The 27,090-nt window shown below is 55.7% G+C and overlaps 1 protein-coding gene across 1 annotated transcript in view; it reads left to right on the top strand.

The window, feature by feature from the left end:
• The window catches only part of LOC118006728 (calcium/calmodulin-dependent protein kinase type II subunit alpha), a 60,131-nt gene extending 41,373 nt beyond the window's left edge, over positions 1-18,758 (top strand). The window contains exons 14-19 of the mRNA XM_034999481.1: positions 3,055-3,087; positions 4,069-4,117; positions 10,502-10,577; positions 13,106-13,200; positions 16,710-16,938; positions 17,238-18,758. Of these exons, the coding sequence (XP_034855372.1) occupies positions 3,055-3,087; positions 4,069-4,117; positions 10,502-10,577; positions 13,106-13,200; positions 16,710-16,938; positions 17,238-17,241 (486 nt within the window). The 3' untranslated portion in view covers positions 17,242-18,758. The remainder of the gene's footprint in view (positions 1-3,054; positions 3,088-4,068; positions 4,118-10,501; positions 10,578-13,105; positions 13,201-16,709; positions 16,939-17,237) is intronic.
• The last annotated feature ends 8,332 nt before the right edge of the window (positions 18,759-27,090 follow it).

The following is a 27,090-nucleotide window of genomic DNA, read 5'->3' as shown; positions in this document are numbered from 1 at the left end:
AAAGTTAACACCCGCTTATCCCAAATGCTATGACGGCATCCAGAATTGAGTTCCGGCTTACTTGCTGTTTTGGATTACCCATGAATCAAACTCTCTCCCCTCTTTAATTGGAAAGGGTAATGGGGGGATGTGCGATTTGGGGGTGGCCCAGTTTGGAGCAGCTGGGGCCCTCTCGGCCATAGCGTGGAGACACTGGGGATGCTGGGTTCCCTGGAAAAAATCATAATTGGGAGATACAGGGCAGAGGCCACCGGGGCCAGTGGGCTGTGGCCCAGGTCAGTGGAGGAGGAGGGGGCAGACAGAGGGCTACCCCGTCTGCTTGGCTCTTCGCTTGGCCCTGGCAAAGGGCTGACACAGAGCCAAGGGTGTGAGGTCAGGGCCTCCCTCAGGCTGGGTCTTGGGACGAAGCTTTCTTCTGGCTCCTCTCCAGGCGAGGCCAGGAGGCAGAGGCTGTCTGAGGTCAAGAACATCGCGGAACATGGTGGCCAGTCACTGCAGGGCTTACCAGTGGGCACGGCTGAAGAAAAAGCCACTCCTTCCTGTAGCGGCAGGATGGACCCTGAGTGACTTCTCAGGGTGGCTCGGGTGTGGATGAAGAGAGACCCAAAGGCTATTCCTGGCCAGACTGTCTCTTTGTAGCTCAGCTTCCTGCCCCTTTTGGGGGTGGAGAAGGAGAAAAGTCCAGCTGGAAGATGAGAGTAACCAGGGGACCTGCCCGGGATTTGGGGAGCCGGCCTGGGGTCCAGTCATGTGTTTCACTACGAGTGATGCTGGACCCCAAGTCAAGAAGCTGTGGTTTTGCCGGGCCCCATCATCCCCCCCTTTGGAGACTTGTGTCATCAGTTCTGCCGTCCGTGCAAGGGGGGGAAGGGCAGGTGGGGCCAACGAGAGGCTTGCACCAGACTGGGCCTTGGGGAATCACACCATGAGCTCCTTTAAGCAACACATGTTCAGCCCCAGTGGGGAAGTACGTATTCTTCTTACAACGTGGTCCCTGGAGAAACCACCACGTTCATCGGAGGCTTAGTTGGAGGGAAGATGGGCTGGCTGGAGAACAGAGATACTGTACTTTATGGGCTTGTAGGGGCTTCTCGAGGCTAATGTTGACCCTACCTTATTTCTACCATCTTTGCTAGCCTTAGAACCATGCTTCTACACGTGGTTCTGACAGATGTGACTCTACTCGTGGTGAGAGACCCTGGTCAGTACGGGGTTATTATTAGTACCGTCATCATTTGTGATCCAGGAAAATCGAGTCTTTCTGTTCCCGAGGAGTGCTGACCCCCCACGCCCCGCCACCGCTAAGCCTCCTCTTCTATGAGGAGCGGCCGACTGCTCCCACCCCTCAGCCCCACTCACTGCCCCCTGTTCGTGTCCCATCCGTGCCATCGTGACTGCTCTCCCCCATGTCCCATCCTGTCACTGTATGTCCGACTCTGATGCAGTCTCTGCTCTGTGTTCCCTCCTCGTGTCCCGCCTGGAACCCTGGCCCCCGTGTTCCTCAGGTTTCTGCTGACGGCGAGCTGAGAGGGCCTGTCCCCTCCCATGTACACCGTGCCTGGCCGGGCTCTGGCCAGAAGTGAGGCCGACCCTAGGGCCTGGCTGCAGGCTGCTGGCTGTGGGAATCCCACTATCTACCCAGCTGGGGCGGAGGCAGGGACCATGAGCCTTTACGCCGGGTGATGCCCAGTCATCCACTTCTGCCACGTCTGTGGGGACCCTGGAAGGACAGCACAGGATCCTGGGCTCCAGGCCCTCAGAGGCTCCTGGATCTTGGAGTCAGAAAGCCCAGAATTAGACCTAAGGATCCTCAGAGAATAGCCAGTGCCTCCCTCAGGGCAAAGGCCCACCCTGAGGGCATCTCAAGTCCTTCCCTGCACACACCGCCACCCACCGCCCCATAGCACAGCAAGGAGAACAGCCTCCAGGCCTCTCAGATGGAAGCGCGTCCGGGAAGGACAAGCCGAGGCAGAGCGGTCAGGCTGCGGGGTCTGGAGACCTGGACAGAGGAGAAAGTCTACATTCAGGGGTTCTAGCGTCCACTCTGCTACCAGCCAGATGAGAGACCTCGGGTGGGTCACTGTCCGTCTCTGGGCCCCGGCTTCCCATCCATGCAATGCAAGTGTTAGACCTGCAGCCTTCCCTGAATGCGAGTCTTTACGACTCCTGGCTTAGAGTGAGAGAACGAAAGGACAATGTGTCCTCCTCTCTCTTTCTCCCCTTTCCTTGCTTCCACGGCCAATAATACGAGTGAAGCTGCAAATCCTCCAAAAGCTGGACTAGGAGGGATGGCAGGGCTCAGCTGTGCGTCTGGCCGTGCCTCAGTTTCTCTGTCAACATAAGGGAGCTGAACAGGCCTGTTGCTGGGAAGCTGGGACCACAAGCAGGATTTCAAAGGCCACTTAGAGGACTGGTTTCCATAGCCGGGCCTGCTTTGAAGTTACCTGGGGATACTGTTTAAAATGCAGATACCCAGGCCCCTCCCCAGACCTAGTTATTGAACTCCTTGAGGGGGCCTTCTTATGTTTCTTTTGGACAGGTTTCCCAAGTGACTCTGACACTCAACCAAACCAGGGGTGGGGTTCTTTTAGTAGAGACACACGGGGAGGCTAGGAGGAGGCACTGGGCCTCATCTCCAGACCTGAGCACCCTTTTGTCCTGCAAGAGCTTTGGCTTCCAGAGGCCTCAGGCAATTGGCATCCAAGGCCCAGGGTTTGTTGCCCCCACCAGAGCTTGGTGTAGAGGGAGGCCTGGTCCAAGGGAGGCTTGGGCCGGAGCTTGCTGGTTGGATGGTGAGCCCCAGGTGGCTGTGCATGAGGCCCCCAGGAGCTTCAGGCTGACAGAGGACTGGCCCTGCTGGGCAGTTCTTGCTCGTGGCCCTGACTTCTTGCCCCAATGTCATGCTGGCAAGGGACCGTAGAGGATGACCCTGAGGCCCATCATCCTTCCAAACCTCCCCTGTCGTTCGTTTCTTTGCTCCCTGCTGTTTCTCTGCTCCCTGCCGTTTTCACTCTGTGTCTTTTCCTGTCCCATCTCTTCTCCTTGTTTTTCCAGAAAAGAAAGTCCAGTTCCAGCGTTCAGTTAATGGTGAGTGTCTGCCGTCTCCCAAACGCCGGTAAATGCTGGGCCTCGAACCCTCGCTCCTGCCTCCCTCCTGCAGGCTGCACTGGGAACCCGGGGCGGGGAGAGGGTGCTCAGGGCGTGCTTGGTACGTGTGCCTTGTGTGACAATCTGTGTGTTGCGTGTGTGTGTTGTTTGCGTGTTTCTGTTGACACCTCCAACTCCATGGCCCAGACCAGCCGCCTGGCCATAGACCTGAGAACCCCCTCAGGTATGAAGGATGATTTGAACCCCATCCCACGTCCAGCCCTTGGCTTCTTGCTTCTCCCCGCCCTCTGCTCTAGATCTCATCTCAGGGCTTGGTTTGTGCCGGTTGCGGCGCGGGGGGGCTTGGTTTGGCCAAAGGAGTGGGCGCCAGAGAGGCCCTTCTTGAACTTCTCGATGCTCCCCAGGGCCTGCCGGTGGCAGAGGGGCCACCAGCCCCTGTCTCTGTCTAGGGGTTCCAGTGGTGGCATGGTGGCCCACATCCCTCTTCTTCTGATTCCATGGCTGTCTCCAGCAGTTGTGTGGTTTTTCTCCCCCTGAAAAGCCCAGCCTCTCTCACACTGGGCCTCCCCACCTCTCTCTCTTCCTCTCCTGCCAGTGTGTGTATTTCTTCCCCATTCTGTGGCCACCATGAGCCTCTCTGCTCTTCCACACCCCCTCTTTGCTCCCTCAAGCAGATAGGGCCGGGGAGCCCTCCCAGCCCTCCCAGAAAGGCCAGGGTTCTCCTCGCATCCACCCCTTCATCCACGCCCCCTGCCACCAGCCACCTGCTCAGCTGGGCCCTTCCCCTCCTTAGGCTCGGAAATCTGGCAGGGTTTTCAGGGCAGCATCTGGATGGCAGAGCCGGGGGTGCTTACAGAAACCGGGCCGCAGCATCAGGCAGCCGGGGGGCAGCCCCCCACGGGCCGAGCCTCTTCCTGCTCGCCAGCTGGGCCTCACCGCCTCCCGTGTTCTCTTTGGCAGGAATCTTCAGAGAGTACCAACACCACCATCGAGGATGAAGACACCAAAGGTAGGGGGGGCCTTGCCTTCAGCGTCTGGGCCCCCCGGGCCTCCCGGCAGGCCCCCTTCACTGACAGCCCTGGCCTGAAAGGGCCCCAGGGCCGACCTTGTGTTCTGCTCCTCCACAGACAACCTGACTGTAGCCCCTTGCAGACTGGGCAGTGCTACCGCAGGCACTGTGTCCCGCGCAAGGCACTCAGTCCCCCGGCGGTACGCAGACGGACTGTTCTTCCTGTAGGGGTTGTGTGCGTAGTTTAGTACGTTTTAGGGGGAAAAATTAACTTCTTCAGGTCACAATGTATCATGGTGGCGTACATTTTCTTTTTGAATTTTTTTTAAAAAAATGAGTTGATTTTAGGGGCGCCTGGCCGGCTCCGTCGGTGGAGCGTGCGACTCTTGATCTTGGGGTCGTGAGTTCAAGCCCCACGCTGGGCGTAGAGCTTACTTTAAAAATGAAGAAATAAATAAATAATAAACATGCATTGATTCTAAAAACATGAAGTAAGAAGAGGAAGGGAAGGGAAAGCAAAAATTCAGAAAATTCAGGTGACAAGAAACATTGCCTAAGACCAACCCCCCAAAGGCAGGTGGCTGACAGTCTCCACAAGCCTTCAGATGGAGGAAGGAGCAAAACCCCAGAGAACTGTGACCGGCTTAGTGAGAGGGGAGCCAATAAGGACGATAATCGTGGCCGCCCTGCGCAGGGCACTTGCTGCGTGCTAGACCCGGTCCAAGTGCCTTACATTTACCTGAGCTGTGAGCTGGGCACTGTGGTCCAGCCCATTCTACAGCCTGGGAAACAGAGGTTGGGTAAATTGGCCCAAGGTCCCCTAGCTCCTAAGGGTGGAATTAGGATTTGAACCCCGGGCAATGTGGCTCCAGGGCCCCGCCTCGTAACCGTGGCTCGAAGGCTCGGTGCGTGGCAAGCGTGCTTGGAGTTGGAGGAGGAAGGATGAGTGTCACCTTCTGCTCAGGGGACCCACATCCTTGGACGAGTTAGCGAAGTCCTGCTGTCCTGCCCGCCCCCGCCGTCCTCGGGGCCCGGGTTCTCGCACTCCGTGCATGTCAGAGACCCCCGGGAGTCTCTGCACCGTAGAAGCGCACCACTGACCTGGAGAGACTGCAGCTCTACCAGGGTGTACGTTTTTCCGTTTAGATACTGGCCCCTAAAAGAGTACAGTGAAGGGGCAAAGGGCATTTTATGACGTGACAAACATTTTTGCACAGTTGCGTTTCCACACGTAAAGGCAGTTTGGCACACTGAGCACCATGACTACCTCCCACCTCCACCCGGGTGCCTTGGAAGATCAGCCCCACCCTGTGGGTCCCTGTGTGGTCTTTCCCAGTCGGGCCGTGGGGGCGGTCACTTCATCACCACAGCCTGGCGCTGGAGCAGATCAGTCTTCCACCATGGCGCTAGGGATGACCTTTAAAAACCAATGATCTTGTAGAAAAACTCCCCACTGGGGGCAAGTGTACATTCTAAGTCCCTCAGGTGTGTTTTCCAACCACATCCCCAGCCCTGTCGCTGCGGACTCTGATTCCATAGGTTTGTGGTGGGCCAAGACATGGCATTTCCAAGACTGTCCCCACATTTGAGGCTCGCTGTGCTAATGATAAGAGGCACCGGATTTTGAAAAACCCTTACGGCCTCATAGTGCTGGTCTTGGAGCAGACAGGGATCATAGAGGTGAACTGGCTCTGTGCTTCTTCACGGCAGTCCATTTGCTAGGTGACTTTGGACAACTTACTCAACCTCTCTGAGTCTCAGTTTTCCTTCGGTAAAGGGTTGATGATAATACTATCAATCTCAGAGGATTGCTGTGCGGATGAAACGGGAGGCTGTGTATAAAGTGATTTCACAGTGTTTGGCACTGGTAATGGTTTGATAAATTTTAATTTCTTTTTTTTCAAACTGGAGCTTATGGCTGAATGACAGGAAGCCACATGAAATTTTCTTGGAGAATCAGCTTTACTCAAAGATTGTTTTAAGACAGATATTTCTATGTTAGAAATATTTGGAAAGGAATGCAAAATTTGTATGTGTTATAAATGTAAATGTGACCCATCGAAGACATTTTCCACCTGGGGTAATGGCTCTGGGTGGTATCCCTGAGGCCCCACATTTGCTGCCATTAGACTCTGAGAGAGATCGGGATGGGAAAATTTGTGGAGTCTTAAATTTTAGTTCCCCCTTTTACAGAAGGGCATCTGAGGCCCAGAGAGAAAGGGCACGTCCAGGTTATTAATGGCAGAATTAGAGCCCCGTTCTCTGCCTCAGTTTCCCACATGTAAAAGGCTATGTCTGATAGAAGAGACGCTGGCTCAGCCAGGAGCTTCTCCCTGTGTTTGGCAGGAGAGAGGAGCCCTGTGCCTCCCCCAGCTTCTTCAGGCCTCAGAGAAAGTTTAAAAAAAAAAACCATTTTCTGGTGTTAATTTGTTAAGTCTTCTCACTAAGTGAGAAAAGCAGCTGGTGGGGTAGATTCTGACCTAACATTAAAGTTAATTAGAAATGTCATCCTCCAGGGAACATTTTCCCCTGAGCAAAGAAAGAGACATTAATATTTCAGAGCACCTCAGGCTTAATGCACAGGCCTCTGGCCCTCTGAGCTGCACGGACGGGACTCTGCCAGGCTTCCTTCCTACTTCCCTACCTCCTACTGGTCAGTTCCGTGAAAAATTAATTTCCTCCCCAACCCAAAGAGCTTCCTCAGAATCTAGACAGAGACCTTCTGGGAAATACCAGCCAGGAATGCTGATCCCATCTGAGCCTCAGCATGCTGTGTGACCTTCGGAGAGTGCCTTAACCTCTCTGGGGCCTCAGCTTTCCCACCTGAATGAGAGCACTCCTGGATGGCAGATGAGAAATGCCAGAGGTTGCTGCTGAGAAGCTGCTGAATGAATCTCTCACAGCAACAGGACTGCTGAGGACATGGAAGGGACCCAAAACCAGAGTGAGTTTCTCTAGATCTAAGAAGCACCAGATTCCCAGATCTTCTGTGCTAGAGATGAAGCTACTAGGGAGATTTCTGCCCACTAGCTTTCCACTGTTGGCAAACTTGATGTCCTGAGTGTCTAGAGGCACAGCCAAGTCAGGCATTGTCCCTGGATGCATTAAGAGAGGTATAGTGTCCAGAATTAGGGAGGGGATAGAGTTCTGCCCCAGACCTGATATTCTGCAATATTCAAGCCACATTGAGGATTGTGTGCTAACACTCAGGAAGGCCTTTAAGCAGCTCAAGGACCCTCAAAGAGTGGATGGCCAGCTTAACTCAGATCTTGCAAACCCTATCCTCGAGGCTTTCAGCCCTGGAAAGAGAAGACTAGTAGAGGGGGAGGGCACTGGGTCTGGGCAAGCAGGTGCACACTTTGGGGCCCCAGAAAGCAAGGGGCTTTCAGGGGGGAGAGTCTGACTTTAAAGAAGAAGGAGGTGGGTGCAAAGGGAGAGATGCCTGACAGTGTGTCAGGCTTCCTGGCAGGCTGCAAGCCCCAAAGTTCCAACCAAGATGGAAGCATCCATCACATCTCAGGCTGCTGGGAAGCATCCATGCCCTGGCTAAAGACCAGAGGCTGTCCTCAGGGAGAACTTCCAATTCAGAGATTTCCAGATGATAATAATCATAGCTCTTATTCACGGACTGCCAGGCACTCCTCTAAATGCTTTATATTATGCATCATTATTGACATAAATGAGTTGATAGAAAGGGCTTGAACAGTAGCCGGTTCTTAGTGAGAACCATATATGTGTTAGTTATTTCTAGTGATGCATCCTTAACTCGGTCCTTAGAACCACCCTGTGAGGTAAGTACCATTAGAAGCTCCGTTATACATACGGGAAAACTGAGGCATGGAGAAGTACCTTGCCCAAGGTCACAGTTACTAAGTAGCAGAGTCAGGATCCAAACCCAGGGAGTCTGGCTCCAGAATCCAGGCCCCTGACCACTTTCCTAGTGTCTCTGGGATGGCAGTGAGAAGGAGCCCATGGGAGGTAGGGCATTAATTAAGCACAGGCTTATGGAATGTCAGGCTGGAAGGAATCTTAACGTCTGTGCAGAGAAAGCTAGGAGGCGGCACAGGTCCCATGGCCTGCCGGGAGCACGTGGATCCGCTCTGGATCATCACCCTGCTCATGCGTGGGAGTGGAATGAGGAGTCTCCTGGCAGGGATGGGTGTCTTCTTGCCCTTGGTCTCCATGAAGGAAGGCAGAGTTGGGCAGCAGGCCAGGCTTTTGGGCTCCAAGGGACAGAGACCCCCTGGCAACTTGGTAGATTCCAGCACACAGGGCGAAGACAACAGCCCCAGGCCCTGGTTCGGTCCACCCACCAATTCATTCATTCCTGCCTCCTCTGCCCCCGCCCCAGGCAAGGCCTCAGTGTCATGGCCCAAGACAGGCTCACCCCCAGCCCTGGTAAATCTTGGCAGAGCCAGGAGATAAAGAATTAGCCCCTCGCTGTGCTACTGACATTGAAGACAGTGACAATTACGTCTACGGAGCCCCCACCCGTGCCAAGAGCCATGCTGGGCACAGGGCCCCTGCCCTGAGGACAGTGTGACGGGTTTCGGGGCCGCAAACTCTGGTGGGGGCGGCCGGCCCCCCACAGCAGACCAGTCAACCTCTCTCACCTCCGGCTTGCCCATCTCTGACGTGGAAGTGATAGCCACATGAAGCCGTGCGTGAGGCTTCCAGATGCTGCAGGCTGAGCCCGCGGTGTAACGCCTAGTGTGCTTGTTCATGCAGTGGGGAATGCCTGTGGGGCCGGGTCTGTTCCAGGTCCAGGCGTCCAGTGTGACAAGGGCAGCCATAGCCCAGCTTCCACGGAGCACGTCTCTGAGTTGGGAAAGAGACAAGTGTGCGGGCCTAACCCGTCAGGGAGCACGGGGTGGAGGGGGGTAGGGGGTGCTGTGGAAAACGCCCTGGGCTGGGAGCCAGACTCTGCAGCAAGGTGTTCTATGTCCTTGGGCAAGTCAACCCCTTCCTGGGCCTCCATTTCCCCCACAGTTTGACAAGGAGGCTGAGTCCCTGGTCCCCACAGGTTCTTTCAGCCTGGATGTTGTAGGATTCTGTGTCCTCTGGGCCTGAGGTGAGCTCCCCGGCAGCAGATGGGGTAGGGTGGCACGGCAGTGGTGAGGAAGGGGGCAGGGACGGGGCCTCAGCCAGGCGTGCTCCCCTCCCTCCGTCCCAGACCGAGACATGGCAGCGTGCCCACGTACCTCACCGGAGGCTGCTCCGTAGGCCAGCCAGCTGACGGGGTTGCAAGTGAAGTTTGGACCTGTGGTGGGGAGAGCCTGCCCCAGGGAACCGCGCCAGGCTTCCGGTGGGACAGTCCTGCTGGGAGCCAGGACACCCGGCTCCAAGTCCCTGCGTCCCCGAGGCTCAGTCTCCGCGTGCGTCAGATCAGGGGGAGCTGGCCTTGCTGACCTCCCAGGGTGTGGCCACCTGGCTAGGGGGAGGCAGGGAGTGGCAGCGCTTAGAAGTGTGTACCTACTGTGTGCCAGGCGCTTGGTGCGCAGCGCCTCATCCCACCTCGTTACCTCATCACCGGGAGGGGGCGCTGTTGTCTTGGTCGGACAGCCCAGGAGCCCTGTGGCCCGTCACACAGCTTGTGAGGACCTGCGCCGGGCCTGACGTGAAGTCTGTCTGGTTCTCAAGTCTGGGTTTGGCACTGGAGGGATGAGAGGTGGTGCTGTTTCCATTTCACAGCTGGGAAAACTGGGGCTCAGAACAGCGCCCATCCAATGTGAAAGCGGATGCCTAAGCCTCTACCAGAAAGACCAGCGATTCGTCGTGTTGCGGGGTGGACAGCGGAGGCCAGGTCTCAGCAACCGGGATTCATGATGGCTAGAAAGTGCTGAACCCCTCAGTGCCTGATTCCTATCGGCCCCCAAATGGAGCAAAAAGCTCACCCAGACCTAAGGGATGAGAAAGCCCTAAGACCTTCCTTAAGGGCCCCAGTTTGGGCCCAGGGAGAGCCCCTGGTTCGTGGCTGCTAGTGACAACCACCGCTGTTGACCCAGTTTTGATTCAGGTGGCAAAGCAAGGGGACGGAGAAGCATATTTTGGAGTCAGCCTGGCTTCCCGTCAGGCCTAACGTCAGAACGTCCACCATGCATGCTTCACCGAGGCAAAGGCTACAAACCAGGACAATGGCTCTGCCCTTTGCAGCTGAGGGAAATTTCCCACCTTTCTCCACCTTTCTGGGCCTCAGTTTCTGCTTCTGTGAAATGGGAGTGATGATACCGACCTCCCAGGGATAATGTGAGGCTAACGGAGACCGTCTCTACGAGGCCGTCAGATCCTAGCGCAGGGCCTGGCCTATGATAGGGACTCAGAAAATGGTAGTTGGTGCTTCATTACTATTACTATCATTTCTCTGTGTCTCCTCCTGCCTTACAGTGCGGAAACAGGAGATTATTAAAGTGACAGAGCAGCTGATTGAAGCCATAAGCAATGGAGATTTTGAGTCCTACACGTGAGTCGGCTGGGTCCATTCTGCATGTCCTGCCTGGATCGTTGTTCAGGGGGCGCTGATGGCTAACTTTGGGGGTCCTCGTCTCTGACCCTCAGTCACTCACTCTGCATGTGCCGTGAACCAGACTGAACTCATACTTCTGTTTTGCATTTAGACTTTATGCTTTAATGAAGCTTTCTGTTCACAGTACTCTGTATCTCGGTCCTCCTCCTATCCTCCTCCTCATCTCTTGTTCCCCAGGAGGAACTCCAACAAAACTCCTTTGCTTCCCCACCACAGCACGGGCCCCCTCAGGAGATGAGCGGGGAAGGAGGGGAGGGAGGCGGGCCTCTCTTCAGACCTGCTGCATGGGCCTGCTCCTCACCCTGGACCTCCTCAGGCCTCTGACCTCAGGTGGGCAGGAGTAGGCAGGAACCCATAGGGTGCGTCCTCCAGTGAGCAGGCGCGAGCAAAAGAACCTCAAAACAGAACCTTAAATCCTCTGGGGAATAAGGCCAAGTGTCCAAAAATAACATAAAATGAAACAGATGGTACGAGATGTCCCCTACCCACCTGGACCAGCCTGTCAAGGGGCGGCTGTGTGCAAAGGCTGGGCTGGAGCGCCCCCTAGTGGCCACCCCCCACACTGCCTGGTCTGGCCCAGAAGCAGGCCCACTCCAGGGAGAGGAGGATTCTGGGCTGAGGCCTCAACATCTCAGCTAGGGCTGACAAGACCCCACATATGCATTTTGGTGGACAAAAGCTGCCAGCTGAGGCAGACTGACCCGTGCCTGTTGGGTTCAGGTGAGGTGGGAATAACCTAACTTGGGATTTGGCTCTTGGGCAGCTGGTTCCCAGTTTCCACTGGGCCCAGGAGCTTAAGTTTGTCTCCCAAAGGCAGGCCAGGTGCGTTTTAATTGTGGGAGGGTTTCAGCAGCAGCAGGTGGCAAAGCCCCAGCAATCTACCGCTTCTGTCGGAGGAACCAGGACTCTAGAAGGTACAGGTGTGAGACTGAGGCCGCATGGATGCGTGTGTGCATGCACTTGTCCACACGTGCACGTTTGTGACTTTACCTGGGTAAAGCCTAAAAGCACAGAAACGTGCCGTTAAACGGGTCTTTCTGCCAGCCCTCAAGAGAGCTAAATCAGCCACGGGAAGAGCCTGAGGCCATCTCTGGAAAGATACAGCCAGAGAGGGAGGGAAAGAGAGGCGGTTTCTGTGGACCCCAACCCCCCTCCCCACAGTGCCATTTCTGGGGACCCACTCCCACCTCTGTGATGTCACTTTCCCTGGCATGTGCAGCCTACTCTAGGTTCTGACCCCATGCCATGACCTCGGGAGCCTGTGGTATCCCGAGTCTGGCCCTGTGTAACCCTCACTCACTGAGCCTCAGTATCCCTAGATGTATAATGGACTTGGAGCAGGTGGTCTCTGAGTCGCTTCAGAGTCAGGGACCCCAGAGACCTCCTGGAGAAGGGCTTCTCCAGTGGGGGTGCTCAGTCTCCCCGACACTCGGAGCTCAGGCCCCCAACCTTGAAGGCTTCTGGAACTGAAGGGTCCCAAGCATCTCATATGGTCTGAGCAGGGCCACCAGCCCCTCCCAATCCACTTGGAGAATTGAGGTCCTGAGTGGAGACGTGAGTTGTCTGGGGTCACACGGACAGGACCTCAGGGAAGAGCAGGGACAGAGTGCCCTGCAGTCACCACAGCGTCCAACTCAGACAACACAGGGCCCGATACCTGCCCTCCCGGTGGCTCCGGTTCCTCCCCGGCTTGGGATCTTTGCTTGTCCTGAGGTACTTGGCTGCATTGTCACTGTAATGGGGGTCTGTGTTGCGCCACAGATTCCAGAGGCCTGGGGGTGGGGAAGACAGTTTTTTCCTTCCTCAACCTGGTTGTCAGGGTTCCCCAGAAGGCTGAGACCTGGAAGGGAGCTCTGAGCTGAAAATACATGCCTTCCTCCCAAGCATGACTTCATGGAAGGCTATTTTCCTCACGTTACAGAAGAGGAAACTGAGGCTCACACTGAGGTCAAAAGGGGCACCTTTAAAGAAGCAAAACACACCCCCTCCAGGGACGTACCTGCTCTGCGAGCAGAAGTCACTTTCATGTGAAGAAAAAAGTCCCCTCCCCCCCCCCCCAAGGCAAATTGGGAAAAGCCCCTCTGGGCCCCGCTGCCCTGGGCGGGGAGACGCAATGTGGAGAGGAGCCTACAGGCTGAGTTACCCCGGCCAGTGCCTGAGTGCTGCGCACGACGCTTCGCGGCCCCTCGTGGCGCTCTTGCTTGATGCTGGGGGTCTTATGACCAGCGAGTGGCAGGCCCTGGAGCTGAACCCAGGCTTCCCAGTTCTAAGTGGCACCCCCTGGTGGGTGCCTCATGGTACAGTTCGCAAGCAGGGTCCCAGCCACTGATCCCACTGATCCTGTGACATGAGCGCAATCACTCCAATGTCGCAGGCCCACCCTCCTCCAGTCCAGGCCCCTGGAGCGAGAGGGCAGCCCCAAGAGGCCACCCCAACCCCTCTTTCCTCTGACTTCCTCCCCCTAGGAAGATGTGTGACCCCGGGATGACGGCCTTCGAACCTGAGGCCCTGGGGAACCTGGTCGAGGGCCTGGACTTCCATCGATTCTATTTTGAAAACTGTGAGCAATCCCTTCTCTCTGGGGTGCCTGTTGTCTGCTCTCGTTCCATGTCCTGCCGGATGGCACAGCAGGGTGACGGGCAGGGCCCCCGGGGCAGCTCAGGAGCCAGCGAAGAGGAAGATCCTGTGTGGACAGGGGTTGGTACCATCTTGGTTCCCTCTCGTAACCCGGGCCCGTCTGACTGCCAGCCGTCCCTCCTGTGGCTGAGGATGGGGACCTGGGACAAGTGTGACAAGCCCTCCCAGCCCTCTCCTGCCCCTGCCCCTGGGAGTTTACAGATGAGGGAGCCTTCCTGCCTGGGCATGCACCCATGTTACAGCCATCTAGAGGCCTGGGGCCACCCCAGCTGCCCCACTGGTCACAAGCTGGCTGGTGGGCTGTTATGCCTGTGGGTGGGCAGTCCGGGGAAGAGGAGGGGACCCGAGCTCACACTGCTGTGCCCCTGCCTGTATGTCTAGGTCTCTGTCCGCCTGTCTGTCCTTCCTGGGTCTCTCCTCTGCAGGAGAGACCCTGGCAGCTTTGCAACCAGGGGCTGTCAGGGGGCTGAGGCTGGGCCTGACCTAGGGCGCTTTCTGCCTGTGTCCATGTCTCACCTTGGCCAGGGGTCAGACGGGGACGAACCGAAGCACGTGCAGGTTAGACTCATCTAGCTCAGGACCTAGAGGAAGGCCCGGAGAAGTGGCATACCCAGGGTACCCCAAAAGGAAGGCATATACCATTGAGGCTATGCAAGATAATTTCCGGTGCATGTGGGCACCACTTAAGACAGCACTGGATCGCACAGTGAGAAAGCTGGTCCCTTTCTAAATTCTCTTTCTTTTCTTAAGATTTTATTTATTTGCGAGAGAGACAATGAGAGACAGAGAGCATGAGAGGGAGGAGGGTCAGAGGGAGAAGCAGACTCCCCGCCGAGCAGGGAGCCTGATGTGGGACTCGATCCCGGGACTCCAGGATCATGACCTGAGCCAAAGGCAGTTGCTTAACCAACTGAGCCACCCAGGCGCCCACTAAATTCTCTTTCAATACGTCCGGCTTCATCAGGGAGAAAGGCTCAGCTGGGCGCTAAACACTTCTCTCACACTGCCTCATTTACCTCTCCAGCAAAGAAAGAACTGTCTCAGGCTCAGATCCCTTGCAGGCAAGAGCACGGAGCTAGGGTTACATAGCTTTATTTCATTTACACTGGATTTATGATTAAAGTTGTATTCTGTGATACCGGTTGTTCATTATTGATTGTGCTAGAAAGTTTTCTTTTAAAATACATTTACATAAATTAATAAAGTGTATTGATTCAAGGAAATATTTTAATGAAGTAAGTACAAGTCGATAGCAAAAACAAAGGCGGTATTTAAGTGACTGAAATAGGATCTAGTCCGGCTATACCTCACCCAGAAGGGGAAACTGAGGCCCAGAGAGGGGAAGTGACTCATCCGAAGGAACCCAGAAAGTCAGTGGCAGAACCCAGTCCTGACTTGTTCCTCCCCATCCCTGCCCCGGGCTGCCCCCTCTCATCTGCGTGTTAGCAGCCCCCAGCCGGACACTCCTCTCCTGCCTGCACCCAATTAGACTGACCTTATAGACTAGAGTGGTCCAAGAACACCCCCAACAAGCTGTGAAGAAAGAAGTTGCCTTTTCCTTTGATTAATAAAACTCTGATGCTCCAAGCCTAGCAGTGGAGGTTAGATTTTCATGTGAAGAGAGGTGGCTGGACCCCAAGTTTTCTCCATCACCCTGGAGCTCCCTGGCTGATCACCATGGCCACCACTATCCAGGTCTGTCTTCTGGAGGTGCTGGTTTCCCAGAGTGAACTCCCCAATCCCCACCGAGCAGAGCGGAAACCAGGCTGAGCCGGCTGTAAAGGCCCAGAGATAATAAACACAAAGAGAAGGCTGAACTAGCTCTTGGCCTGAGTCCAGGCAGTGGGCACCCCTCACAACACCGGCCCCTTGTCATTGTCTTTCTGTGCTTTTGTTTTCTATCTTGCTGAAAAAAATGGAGAGTTCCTAGAACCAAAAAATTAATAATTAATAATAATAATAATCATAGTGGCTCATATTTTGCATAGAGAAAGCTGGCTTTCGGTACTTTTCTCAGTTCTGTCATGATTAGAAGAGTTATGCCTTTCTGCCTGACTCTGGAAAGCTCCATGACCTCACCCCATGACCACCAATTCCATCCTTACAATTCCAAGATCCTAGGATTGTACAATTTTAATATGACTCAGGTTTCCATAATTCCATATATCTGGAATAGGAGTGGCAAATCAGGGGTCCACAGGCCATATCTGGACTACATATATGCTTCACGTGGCCTGCATGAGGTTTTAAATTCGAATTAGAGACCAATAATAAAAATGAGGCCTTTTCACATAAAAATCCAGATTTCCACATTCTCCTGAAAAATCAGTTGTGGCAAATGTGGATTCCACTTAGAGCTGACACTTGAACAACACGGGTTGGAACTATGCAGGTCCACTTATACACACATTTTCCCCAATAAATACAGCCCCACCCTGTAAATATATTCTCTTCCTTGTGATTTTCTTTTTTTTCTTTTTTAAAGATTTTATTTGTTTATTTGACAAGAGACAGCGAGAGAGGGAATACAAGCAGGGGGGAGTGGGAGAGGGAGAAGCAGGCTTCCCATTGAGCAGGGAGCCTGATGCGGGGCTCGATCCCAGGACCCTGGGATCATGACCTGAGCCGAAGGCAGACGCTTAACGACTGAGCCACCCAGGCGCCCCATCCTTGTGATTTTCTTAATAACATTTTCTTTCCTCTAGCTTACTGTATTGTAAGAATATAGCACAATAATACAAATAACATACAAAATGTGGGTTATTTGACTGTTGACGTTATCGGTAAGGCTTCCAGTCAACAGAAGGCTATTAGCAGTTAAGTATTGGGGAAGTCAAGTTATATGTGGATTTCCAAGTGGGGGGTGGGGGTGGGGCTAACTCCCCCCACTCCCCCGCCTCGTTCAAGGGTCAGCTGCTCACAGAGCAGCCACCAAGGAAGCTGTGGACAGGGAGCCCTCTGCAGGTGGGACAGGGTGCGCTATTCACCACAGTCTCTGCCACTCCCTATCGCTCGCTCCCTGACCCAGAGGCAAAGGGTCTGTTGCCATTTAGCATCTTATACCCCACTCACCCCCCTCGTTTATGTACTTGCCTGGCCTCTGTAGGGAACCTGGGGTTGAGACTCTGGTCTAAGTTCATCTGATTCTATAATCATAGCCCTATACTTCTGTGTGTCTGAGATACTGTGATTCTAAAATCCCATTCCCCTGTGTTTAAAGAATTGGCATGTCTGAAATCTGGGATCTGCTCTAGCCATCTAGAAGTTCTGCCTTGACTCCTAGCTGAGCCCTGTCACAGAGACCCCTCCTGTGGAAATGAGACGGGGGGGGTGTCTCTGCTGAGAGGGTCACTGGGGGATGGGGAAGTGAAGGAAGGGACACAGGAGGCCCCCAGTTGCATCTCTTCTGCCCCCTCCCATCCCCACCTCCAGTGTGGTCTCGGAACAGCAAGCCCGTGCACACCACCATCCTGAACCCCCATATCCATCTGATGGGTGACGAGTCGGCCTGCATCGCCTACATCCGCATCACACAGTACCTGGATGCGGGCGGCATCCCCCGCACGGCCCAGTCGGAGGAGACCCGCGTCTGGCACCGCCGGGACGGCAAATGGCAGATCGTCCACTTCCACAGATCTGGGGCGCCCTCCGTCCTGCCCCAGTAAGAGCCCCTCCTTCCTGCCATCTGTCATCTGGGACAGTCTAAAGGAAAGGGGTGGTGTCAGTCTGGAGGGGGACATGCTGGGGAACTTGGCTGCTGGAAGGCCACGGGGTGGGGGCTGGAGGACCACAGGGAGGAGACCAGACCTGCAGGTTCCCTGGGGGAGGGAAGCTGCGTGGGACCCACAGGAAGCAGCGTCAGCCCCACCTAAGGATGGGGGGTGCGGGGTGGTTGCCCAAGGGAAACAGGCCGCCCTCAGAAGTACCTGCATTACCTACCACACATACTATTTCTTACAGCTGAAGGACCAGGCCGGAAGCCCTGTACCGCAGAGATTTACTCTTCGTTCACGGAATGTGGCTGTTGGTTCTCCCACTTGGATTTTGCTGGAACTCCCCCAATCACGTCACCCCACTACCACCATCATCACCATCACCGTCACACCTGCGTCAAGAAAGTCTGTCTGCTCACAAAAGCTATCACGACTTCCGAGCAAGTGGCACGTCTCCCTGCCACCACCTGTCACGCTGGCTCTGTGTCCCCTGCCAGGGCGGGGCTTCCTCAGGCCTGGGTGCCCTGGGTGCCCCGGGTGCTGGCTCCGAGGACCCCCCCTCCTGGCTGTCGTCCGCCTGGTCTTGCCTTGGCTGTAGGCCAGAATGTCCAGCTGTGTGTCCCCCCAGGGGCTGAGGAAAAAGAGGGGCAGAATCAGGAAGAATGTGGCATCCGCCCCCCATCTCCCTGTCTCTCCCTTCCAGGGTCCCCCCAGCCCCGTGAGCTGGCCTCCCCTGTGGGAGAGGGTGACCGAGGAGCAGACACCAGGAGCCCCCACCTCACACTGCCTCCCTAGCTCTTCCCCCATCCCACCCTGTCCTCCTGTCCGTGCGGACCCTTCTCCCTCGGTGTGGAGCACAATCCTCTCAGGGTGCCCCCCACTCTTTCCTTCTGCCTTCGGCTGATGTTTACCTCCGACAGTAACGCCCATTCCACCCTTCCATCAGTCCGGGAGAATTCCAGCTTTGTCACATCGGAGCGAGAGAATCTGATTGCTTTTTGGGGGCAAAGAAGGCAACATTTAGGTATCACTTCTACTCGGACCGCATGCCTTTTTATAGCCAAACTTCTGTGTGTTTCGTAAATGGATTTTGCGTTCCTGGATATTTATGTAATAACTAAACCTCTCAAATTATAGCAAGGAGGGTCGGGTCGAGTTGGGAAGGGAGGTGGGAAGAGGGGTGAGGGGTAGTTTTTTTCTGTTCTAGGTCTTTTTTTTTTTTTTTTTTCATGTCATCTCTGAGATGCACTCTGTCACCTGTGGTTATCTGGGGCCGAGGTGGACTCAGTCCTGGGGATGGGGGGGTGGGGTCCTCGCTGACATTTTGGTCCCAAGGTTCCTTTCAGGACTGTAGAAACACCCCAGATGTTAGTGCTAAGAAACAGCAAATCAGGGCAGAGAGAGTGGGGGAGGTTGTCAGGACAGAAATATCTTTTTTTTTTTTTTTTTTGCTTGCCTCCCAAACTGAGGTTCCCAGGATTTCATCCCACCGCATCCGTGTGTGCCCCCCCGGCCCCTCCCCCAGTCTTTGGGGGTTCATGAGCATGTGTCTTCATTGCCTCTCCCCTCCGCATCTGCTGGTCCAAGCAGAGCACTGGAATTTTTCCTCTTCACGCCTCGTCCTGCAGCCGTGGGTTCGAATCTTTTTTTCCCTTCTCTTTCCCTCTTCCCCGGGATTGACTCTGATGTGGAATGCCTTGGCATATCCACTAGGATCTACTGTCTGCACTGTTTTCTTTGCATGACTTTATATGCAGTAAGTATGTTTAAAAAAAAAAAAAAGGAAGAAAAACACTCAGCAAAAACAATCTACATGTTTTGGACAAAAAAAAAAAATAGAGGTTGTATTCTCAGTGTCCAACTCGGAATTATGTTGCCGCCTCTCTGTGCTTTTTGGCCTCTGTGTGGCCGTGTTTTGCCAGCATGAGATACTGTCCCCTCTGGAGGATTTTAGGGGAGGAAGAGCCATAGCCCCAGGGATTTGGAGGAGGCTCTGGTTCCCCCGAACCTCTGGGGAGTCCTGGGTGTTGGCTGGAGGACTGGTGGGGATGTTCGATCCAGGACTTTCTGAGTTTCCCCCGATCATGAGATGTCTGCTGGGCCCTTTTCTCTACAAGCTGCCCCTGGGGGCAGGTGAGGCAGGCTGGACTGGGGCTGCAGGCCAGGAAAGAGGCTGCCTGGGCTTCCTGCTCTCCAAATTGGTTGATCACTGGCCTCTATCCTTGGCAGACACCCTGCTGCCGAGGCCCAGGGGGCAGGCACTTGGCCTGCCCCAGGTCCAGAGGGCTTCCCAGTAAGGCCCAGTGATCCCAGCGTCCCAGCGGTAAGACCGCCTGCCTCCCTTGTGGAGCTGCCAGCTTCCACAGCAATCCCCAAGCCCAAGGTGAGGGTGTGGCCTTCACAGGGGATGCTGCAATTACCAAGACCAAGTCTTGTCCCTTTCTCAGCCTCAGTTTCCCCATCAGCAAAAGGGTTAAATATTCCTGCCCAGCCTCTGCTGCAGGGCTGATGGGGGATCCAATGGGACGGTGAAGTGAAGCCCAATATACCTGCGAGAACTGACAGGGTTAGTCACTGGCTAGACTCCTGCTTTGTTCTGGGCCTGGCCAGCCCCCCTCCACGCCCCCACCTGCCCCTCATTCCCTTCTTTGGTGCCTGTCGACTGCTTATTAGCAGTGGACTGCAGGAAAAGAGCCATGCTTTGGGGGTTAATAGGATTCCATTCCCAGTTCTGACCAGACTTGCTGTGTGACCTTTTCCTGCTCTGGCCCTGGGTTTTTCCACCAGGGGGAACTGAGCTGGAGGACGCCAATGTCCCGATTCCTATTTGCTGACATGTCTCATGCCTCCTATCCACTGTGTCCCATTCCGAGTGCCAGCGAAATGGAGGCAGGTCCCAACCCCGGGAGGAAACGGCCTCCACGAGGAAGGCCACTCCGGTGGGTGGGTAGTCAGCCAGTGTGGACCACGGGGCACCAGCATGATCCTGAGGCGGCACGCAGGGGAGGCGGGCAGACAAAGCGGCCCAGAGCCCACCCCCACCAGACAGTGAAACTCTGCTCCTCTAAAACATCCTGTAGATGCAAAAAAAAAAAAATCCAGGCCTAAGACCAGACCTAGGCTCCAGCATGCAAACACCTCTATAGGAAAGTATTCTCCCAGGATTGTGCACACCATGGCGCTAATCCTGGCCTCCTGTCTCCCAAGGGGAGATCCTTGGGGTGGGGGGGGGATGTGTTTGCCAGACTCCCCGTGCTGGTTTCTTTGTTACTATTGGTTTGGGGATTTGTTTCAGTTCTTTCTTTCCTTTTCTTTTTCTTTTTCTTTTCTTTTCTTTTTTTCTTCCTTTCTTTCTTTCTTTCTTTCTTTTCTTTTCTTTTTTTTTTTTAAATATGTGGCTGTGAACTTGAATGACCACTGCTCAAAACTTCTGCTATTGGGTGGGAGGGGGGGAGAAGGGGTGTCTGTTTTACTGGTGTTTTCAGTGCAATAAATAGCTACCAACTTCTGTGCACCTTGCTGTCTCCCGGTCTCGGTCTCGGTCAATCATCAGCACTGGGTGGGTTTTGTTTGTTTCCTGTTCAAGAACTCACCATTTGCAAAATAAAAGTCAAGGTCTCCATTCTGATTGGGCCAACTTGGTCTCATGCTCAAGGCTGAGCCAATTACAGTGGGATTATGCCTGGACCCTGGGCCCCAACCTTAGAACCCGGGAGGAGGCCGGCTTTCTCTCAGGCACATGAGGGGCCCTTATCTAGAGCGGGGCTGGGGGTGGGGGGATGGAGGGGAGCGGTAGGGGGCTGGACAGGGGTTGCCACAAACAGCCAGCCAGCAGCAAAGTCTCCCTCAGGGGCCTGGGATAAGGCTCTTCTCCTCTAGGCCTCGGTTTCCTTGTGAAATGAGAACTTGTTCCAGAGGAAGTCCCTCCACACCTATTCTCTTCCCCCAGCCCAACCTCACAGACAAGCTGCCAGGCCTCAGAACTCCTGGAGACTGGTTCGGAGAAAGGGGTAAGGGGAGAAATCCCTCAATACCCACACACTATCTGCAGACTGAGTGCCTGGGACGGGGTCCTTGGGGCCAGAGAGAGGGATGGTATGAGAGGCTCCATTGGCCAAGGGGAGGCCCCTGCCACAGGAGAGGCCAGTTTGGTTCTCTGCGTCCAGACTGCAGGCAGAGCCAACACGATGATGCAGAGGCTTTGGCCCTCGGGCCACGACAGGGTGACCACCTGTCGTGGTTTGCTGACACAGGACAGTCCCAGGCAAACCAGGTGAGATGGTCACTCAGCCACGCAGCCACCTAAGTTACTTGGATTCCACAGCGCCAGGGGGGATGTGCCTTCTGGAGCCCGCAGTCCCCTCTAGACCATGCTTGGGGTGTCTGGGACTCCAGAATTCCTGCACCAGCCACTTCCAGAGTCCATCCTCACTGTTGGTGTGCAGAGGGGCCGCGAGGCGGGTGCCCCTTGCACACACACGAGGATCGTCACAGTGAGGGTAGAGGCCAAGGCTGCGAAGGGCCAGGCGGTGGGTTGCAAAGGGATCGGGGCCTTCCATTTGCACTCCTGCAGGGGAGTCTACTAGCGTTAGCGCCTGGACTTCTCCCAGCTCGGCCTTCCTGCCGCCTCGGGATCTCGGGCCTGGGCGGGAGGAAGGGCCTGAGGGCTCATGCTGCCATTGCAGATATCCACCAGCAGGTGGCAGCGCAGGAACAGGTTACAGGCGGCCCCCGGGGCCCTGAACCTCCAGCTCTCAGTGAACCTCAAGAGGTACCCTTTAACTCTCAGAAAGTACCAACTCCACCCAAAACACTACTGTTGTCTGACAGGAACATGACCCTTCAGAGTTCATAGAGTGCTTTCACAATACCTCTTGTTTCAGAACAGCCCTATCCTGAAGAGGAAGACAATGAGGCTCAGAGGCAAAGACGCTTCCTGCCAGACAGAACCGGGGGTCCCTCCAGGGCCTCCGGTGTCTCAGTCCATGTTTTCCTGTCTCTGAACAGCCAGCAAACTGTGACTGGGGTTCTTAGGAATCTCCTCTCTTTGACCCTCCATCCCTTCCAGCGACTGCCCGCAGTCCCTACCTCCCCACTGCCTATTTACTATGAAACCTATTGGCTCCTCTCCTTTTCTTGCTCAGTGCACAGCAATGCCCCCTCACCCTTCAGGACACAGCCCTAGTGTCTTCTCCTTGGGGAAGCCTCTCCCACACTCTCCCAGCACATGCTGGGTTAGGGCCCTCTGTGGGCTTACCCAATTCCTGTACCCACCTCACCATAGCGCTCTGGGCTGAAGGCACTTAAGCAGGAGTCTGCAAAACTCAGTGCTCCTTGAAGGCAGAACAGCATCTTGCCCCTGCTCCCCACGTGTGCAGGGGGTATCAGTGTGCTGGCATGGGGTAAACTTCCGGCAAACGTGTGCTGCAGGAATGGAGGAGGGATGGATAGTGCAGGGGCTTGAGCATCCCACCCACTCACCCACTTCTGCGATAACAGAGGCTCACTCCTCCTTCACACCAAGGACCAGGCACGCCCTGCTCCTTTGTGTGTGCTCGCAGGATCCTCAGTTTGCCCCTCCACCAGCCACTACTTTTCTCTTCTTTTCATTTTCAAAGACGTTGTAGTGCAGAGGGAGGGAACCTGACTGGGATGGCCCAGGATGTGAGGGAGGGGGGTGGGCTTCAGAATTTTAGCCCCTCCAAACACCTGCTGGGGACTACGGCAGCCAGCTGGGCTCTGAGTAGGGCCCAGTGATGAGCTGGACCTGTCTCCTGTCCCCAAAGGGGCCACCCCAGAGGGTGAGAGCCATGCGGCAAACCAGAGTGCAGGGTGGGCTGGGGTGGGGGCTGGACCTGGAGGTGCGAAGTGGACCAGAGCCAGAGGAAGGAGCAGCCAAAGCATGGCAGTGACTGGGGGTGCTGGGGAGGCTTTGTGAACATGCTCAAAGGGGTGAAGTGGGGGGAAACAAGGCAAAGGCTGACCGCCCAGAACAGTGGATTAGGTAGGGGTGGGGAGAGACAAGGCTAGGGGGGAGGCTGTGGGAAGCCAGAGTGTCAGAGTGTGTCCCAAATCTCCTTTGTTGTAGATGTGCTTTTCCAGGGCCCAGGTAGGTCCCCAGCAATGGAAATGGCCTTCTCCAGACTGGGCCACAGTAAATCTTTTGGGAAACATCCTCTAGCAGGTGCTGGGAGTGTTTGCACAGGGCAGGGTGGGGCAGGTCCAGTCCTGTGGGAATGGCCCCTGCTCCTTGTCCTTCCTCCTGGGACAAGCCCCACCCTCCCTTCTCTAACTGGACCTACCAAGGTCTCAGAAGCCACTTCCCGGTGGGCATCCTGTCCCCACCATCCTTTCCTGGGCTTTGGGCCACAGCTGGGGGATGGATGGAGCTATCTAGAAGTCGACTACCCTTTCACCCAAGAAAAAGGGGAGAATTATCATCATTCTCTCCCAGTGTGACCTTGAGCGAGTTACTTTTCCTCCCTGGACCTCAGATTTCTCATTGTTACAATAAGGGGATTGAACCTATGGTCCCCAAATATGGGAACTGAGCTGGCTGCTGCAAATCCCCCAGGGAGTAGGCTAAAAATACAGATGTTTAGGCCCTACCCTCAGAGGACAGGATGCATGAAGCCTGGGCAGGCCTCCAGGCAGCTGTAGTTTCAGTAAGCAGTTTGGGAATTCTGCCCCAAGCACCCCGTTCCCCAGTTCCCACAGCCACACTGGGAGCTGGAAGACCAGTTATCAGCAAGCCCCACCCCAGGCTTCCCACTTCTCCATCCACTTCCCTGACACAGCTAGATCAATATTGACCATCGGCCCCACCCCTGCCCCTGCCCTCCTGCTACCCCAATTCCTAAAACTCTGTGAGACCCTGACCCTGGGTCAGCAGAGTCAGGGTCAAAGCCAGCCTTGGGGCCTGGAGGATTTTAGTGCTGCCCTACTCCTACAGCACATCTGCATCCGCACCTCCTGTTGCTTTGGCTGGACCTCCCCGCCCGCTGGAGAGGCCATCAGAACTCTTAATCATTAACTCCATCCAGCAAGAGGGGCCAGTCCCAGAACCCAGCTCTGAGGAATAGGCACTGTTCCCCTCTGTGGCTCTCCAACCCATCCATTTTACAGATGGCGACACCAAGGCCCAGCCTCCAGGGCGCCCTGCTGTGGAACTGGAAGATACCAGCTCGCCCTCGGGCTTCCGTCATTGCCTCACCCAGACTCCAAGCACACCCGTCCCCACCCTCCTTCTCCCTTTGCTGGTTGGAGGCAGGAGCTGGGCCTCAGTTTCTTGATCTGTACTAGGGACAGCAGGCTCCTGAGAACCATCCCACCTACAGGGCTTCTACCTGCCATGGATTGCACTAAGCACTGACGGGTTTTTTAAAACTATGCACTAAGCACCTATATTATTCCATTTCATTCCCTGCAAGGGGAAATCCATTGTCTTCATCTTCCATCTGATGACACTGGGGGTCAGAGATGAAGCAGCAGATCCAGCTGGGTTGCCCAGCCAGTGGACAGCAGGGCCAAGACTGGGCTCCGAGGGGCAGAGTCCAAGCTTGCCTTGACTCCTGTTGGCTATCGTTCTCAATGGGAGGCTGTTCACAGATGCTGTGGACATTAGGGGAAGAGGCTTTTTTTCCCTCAAATAGAAAGCGATCCTGGATGGGGCGCTGGGAGGAGGACTCATCGTGGCCAAGGGGGGCGGGCTGCTACCCTGTCCTGGGGGAGAAGGTCAGCCTGCAGGAAGTCAGGCGGAGACAGAAGGGGGGTGGGGGTGGAGCGCTGGCCAAGGATCACCGGGCGGGCAGGCAGCCCTGGACGCCCTTCCAGGGCAGGACAGCGTCAGCAAGGCCTCAGGCCCCAGAGGGAATGGCCTGGAGCTCAAGGAGCCAAACTTTCCATGAGCCATGGGCAAAAAATGAGTCTGGAGAAGAGTGTCCACCGCAAAACCGTAGGCTCAGCAACCCAGGGTCACGTGGAATTCAGAGGGGCTGGGGCGGTCTTAACTCTTCACTGGCTGTCCCCAGAGCCACCAACACGCTGCTTTGAGTTGCTGCTGTATTGTGCAAAATTGTGTACGGGCTCTGTGGGTCCCCAAGGCCGCACTGCCACGGAGGGGCCGAGCTGGGAATGAACCCAGGTCTGTGTGGCTGAGCAACACAAGCCCCCCACCATGATGCCCTGCCGTGGCCCCAGGTACTCTGGGGTCCGGGGAGAGTGCTAGAAGGGTCTTAACTGCACAGAAATGAAGGGGGTTGTCTCTGGAGGCCGTGAGCGTCCCATGCAGGCTGAGCTGGGCTGTCACGGCTCACCAGGTGTATGGCTGAGCCAGGCTCCCTGAAGACTCCAGGAGCCTACACCTGGTGGGGAATGGAGGGCGTATGGAGGACAGACCTAAAAGGATGAACAGGAGTCCCATGGGTGAACGGGGAAGACACTGGAGCTGGAGGCCTGGGCCTACTCAGGGTATCATACAAGGTGAACTTGGCTGGGGTGGTAAAGGGGAACACAGGGGGCAGGGCCTACTGAGAACCAAACACAAGGTAACAGTGTGACCCCAGTGTTGTCTGTTGACTCTGACTTGACCTTGGGACTATGGCTCACCGTAATGGTGTGGAGCCCTCTCCCCTGCCCCCTCCTGCTCCCCTTCCTCCCCCGGCCTCCCAGATATTTGCTCTCACAGATCATAGGCTAGAAGTGACTATGGGGGGGGGTCAGCGCCCCATCTCAGTGCTTCCCGGTGCCCACCAAGAGAACACCATCTCTGATGAGTCCTAGAACATTCCTGGAACAGGAATAAAGGGCCCCAGGTCATCCTCTCCACACCTGAGCCAAGCAGAGATGCTGCCTCCCAGCCCCTCCCCCCCTGCCCCAGCCTCCCCAGGTCAGGTGGCCATGGACACAGAGAGCAGCTGAGAAGGGGAGCAGAGCACTGAGCAGGGGTGGGGACCCCAGGCCTGGCCTCAGCTCTGGTATGTTCTCACCGTGGCCCACGGCCCTGCTAATCCCCAGCCTCTGCAGAGCAGTGGGCCTGCCAGCCACCCGAACGGGGCCGTGCTGTTTCACTGCTTTTCAATCAGTTGCTCATGTTTAAAAATGGGAAATTTCTCACAAAAATCCAAACTTCCAACTTCTCTTAAAAAGCTGGGGTATCTGGCAACCTGGGCCCATCCTTGTGAGGGGCAGCCTCCCCTGCAGAGAGCCATGTTTTCTTCTCTAGTGCACCACGGTCCCCACCCCTCACTCCTCTCTGCCACAACCCCTGGGGGCCAGTCACCACCTACTCTTGGCTCACACCTCTGGCTTCGCTCACCTGGCTGTTCTGCCTGGCTCTGGGGGCACTGGGCTTGTCCCCTGCTGGGGCATTCCAGGATTCCAGGCTGGGGTTCTACTCCAAACAGGGCTGATGCCTTCCTTGAGCTGTCCCTGTGCTGCCATGGGTTCCTTCAATCGGTTCCCACTGCCGTTGGGCCTGGCTGGGGGTCTGTTCTGAGCCAGGGCGACCTGAAGTCAATAAAGGGACGGGGATGGGGGCTGTTGGGACGTGGCAGAGGCGGGAGAAGGGTGAGGTGGCAGGACAGCCTGTCTGGGAGCGGCGGAAGTGGAAAAGCAGAAGATGGGAAGATGGGGCCGGGGAGGACAGACCAGGAACCTCAGGCCCAGGTGCTGACGCGGTGAGCGAGTGCAAGAGCAGTCGGAGGAAGCAAGGCAGGGCAAGTGAGGCAGGGGGAGGTGAAGCTGGTGGGCTCCCTAGGCTCCTAGAATCCTGTAATTGCAGACTGGGAATCTGGGAGAAGAGAAGCCCAGACTTCTAGGATCGCCCATTCCAGACTCCCAGGACCCCAGGCTGCAGCCAAGAGGTTGGGTGAGGAGTCCTCATAGGACCATGGCCCCGGCAGGGTGCGGGGGGGGGGGGGGGGGCCGCTGGGGCCTGTCCTAGAGGGAGCCTGGAGGGCCTGGAGAGGGCTTCCTCCTGAGCTGGCCCCAGGGGCTCTGTGAGCAAGGCTGGAGCCTGCCCCCAGGGTGTGGGAAGAGGCACCTTGAATTGTGAAGGCCATTCTTGAGCCCTCAGCAAATTAGCAAACCCATGCTCTTCC

This window comes from Mirounga leonina, unplaced genomic scaffold, assembly GCF_011800145.1.
Source record: "Mirounga leonina isolate KUSES-001 unplaced genomic scaffold, KU_Mleo_1.0 Mir_99, whole genome shotgun sequence".
Classification (NCBI taxonomy): Eukaryota; Metazoa; Chordata; class Mammalia; order Carnivora; family Phocidae; genus Mirounga; species Mirounga leonina.
The sequence above is the reverse complement of the archived record's forward strand: the minus strand, read 5'-3'. Positions and strand labels throughout refer to the sequence as shown.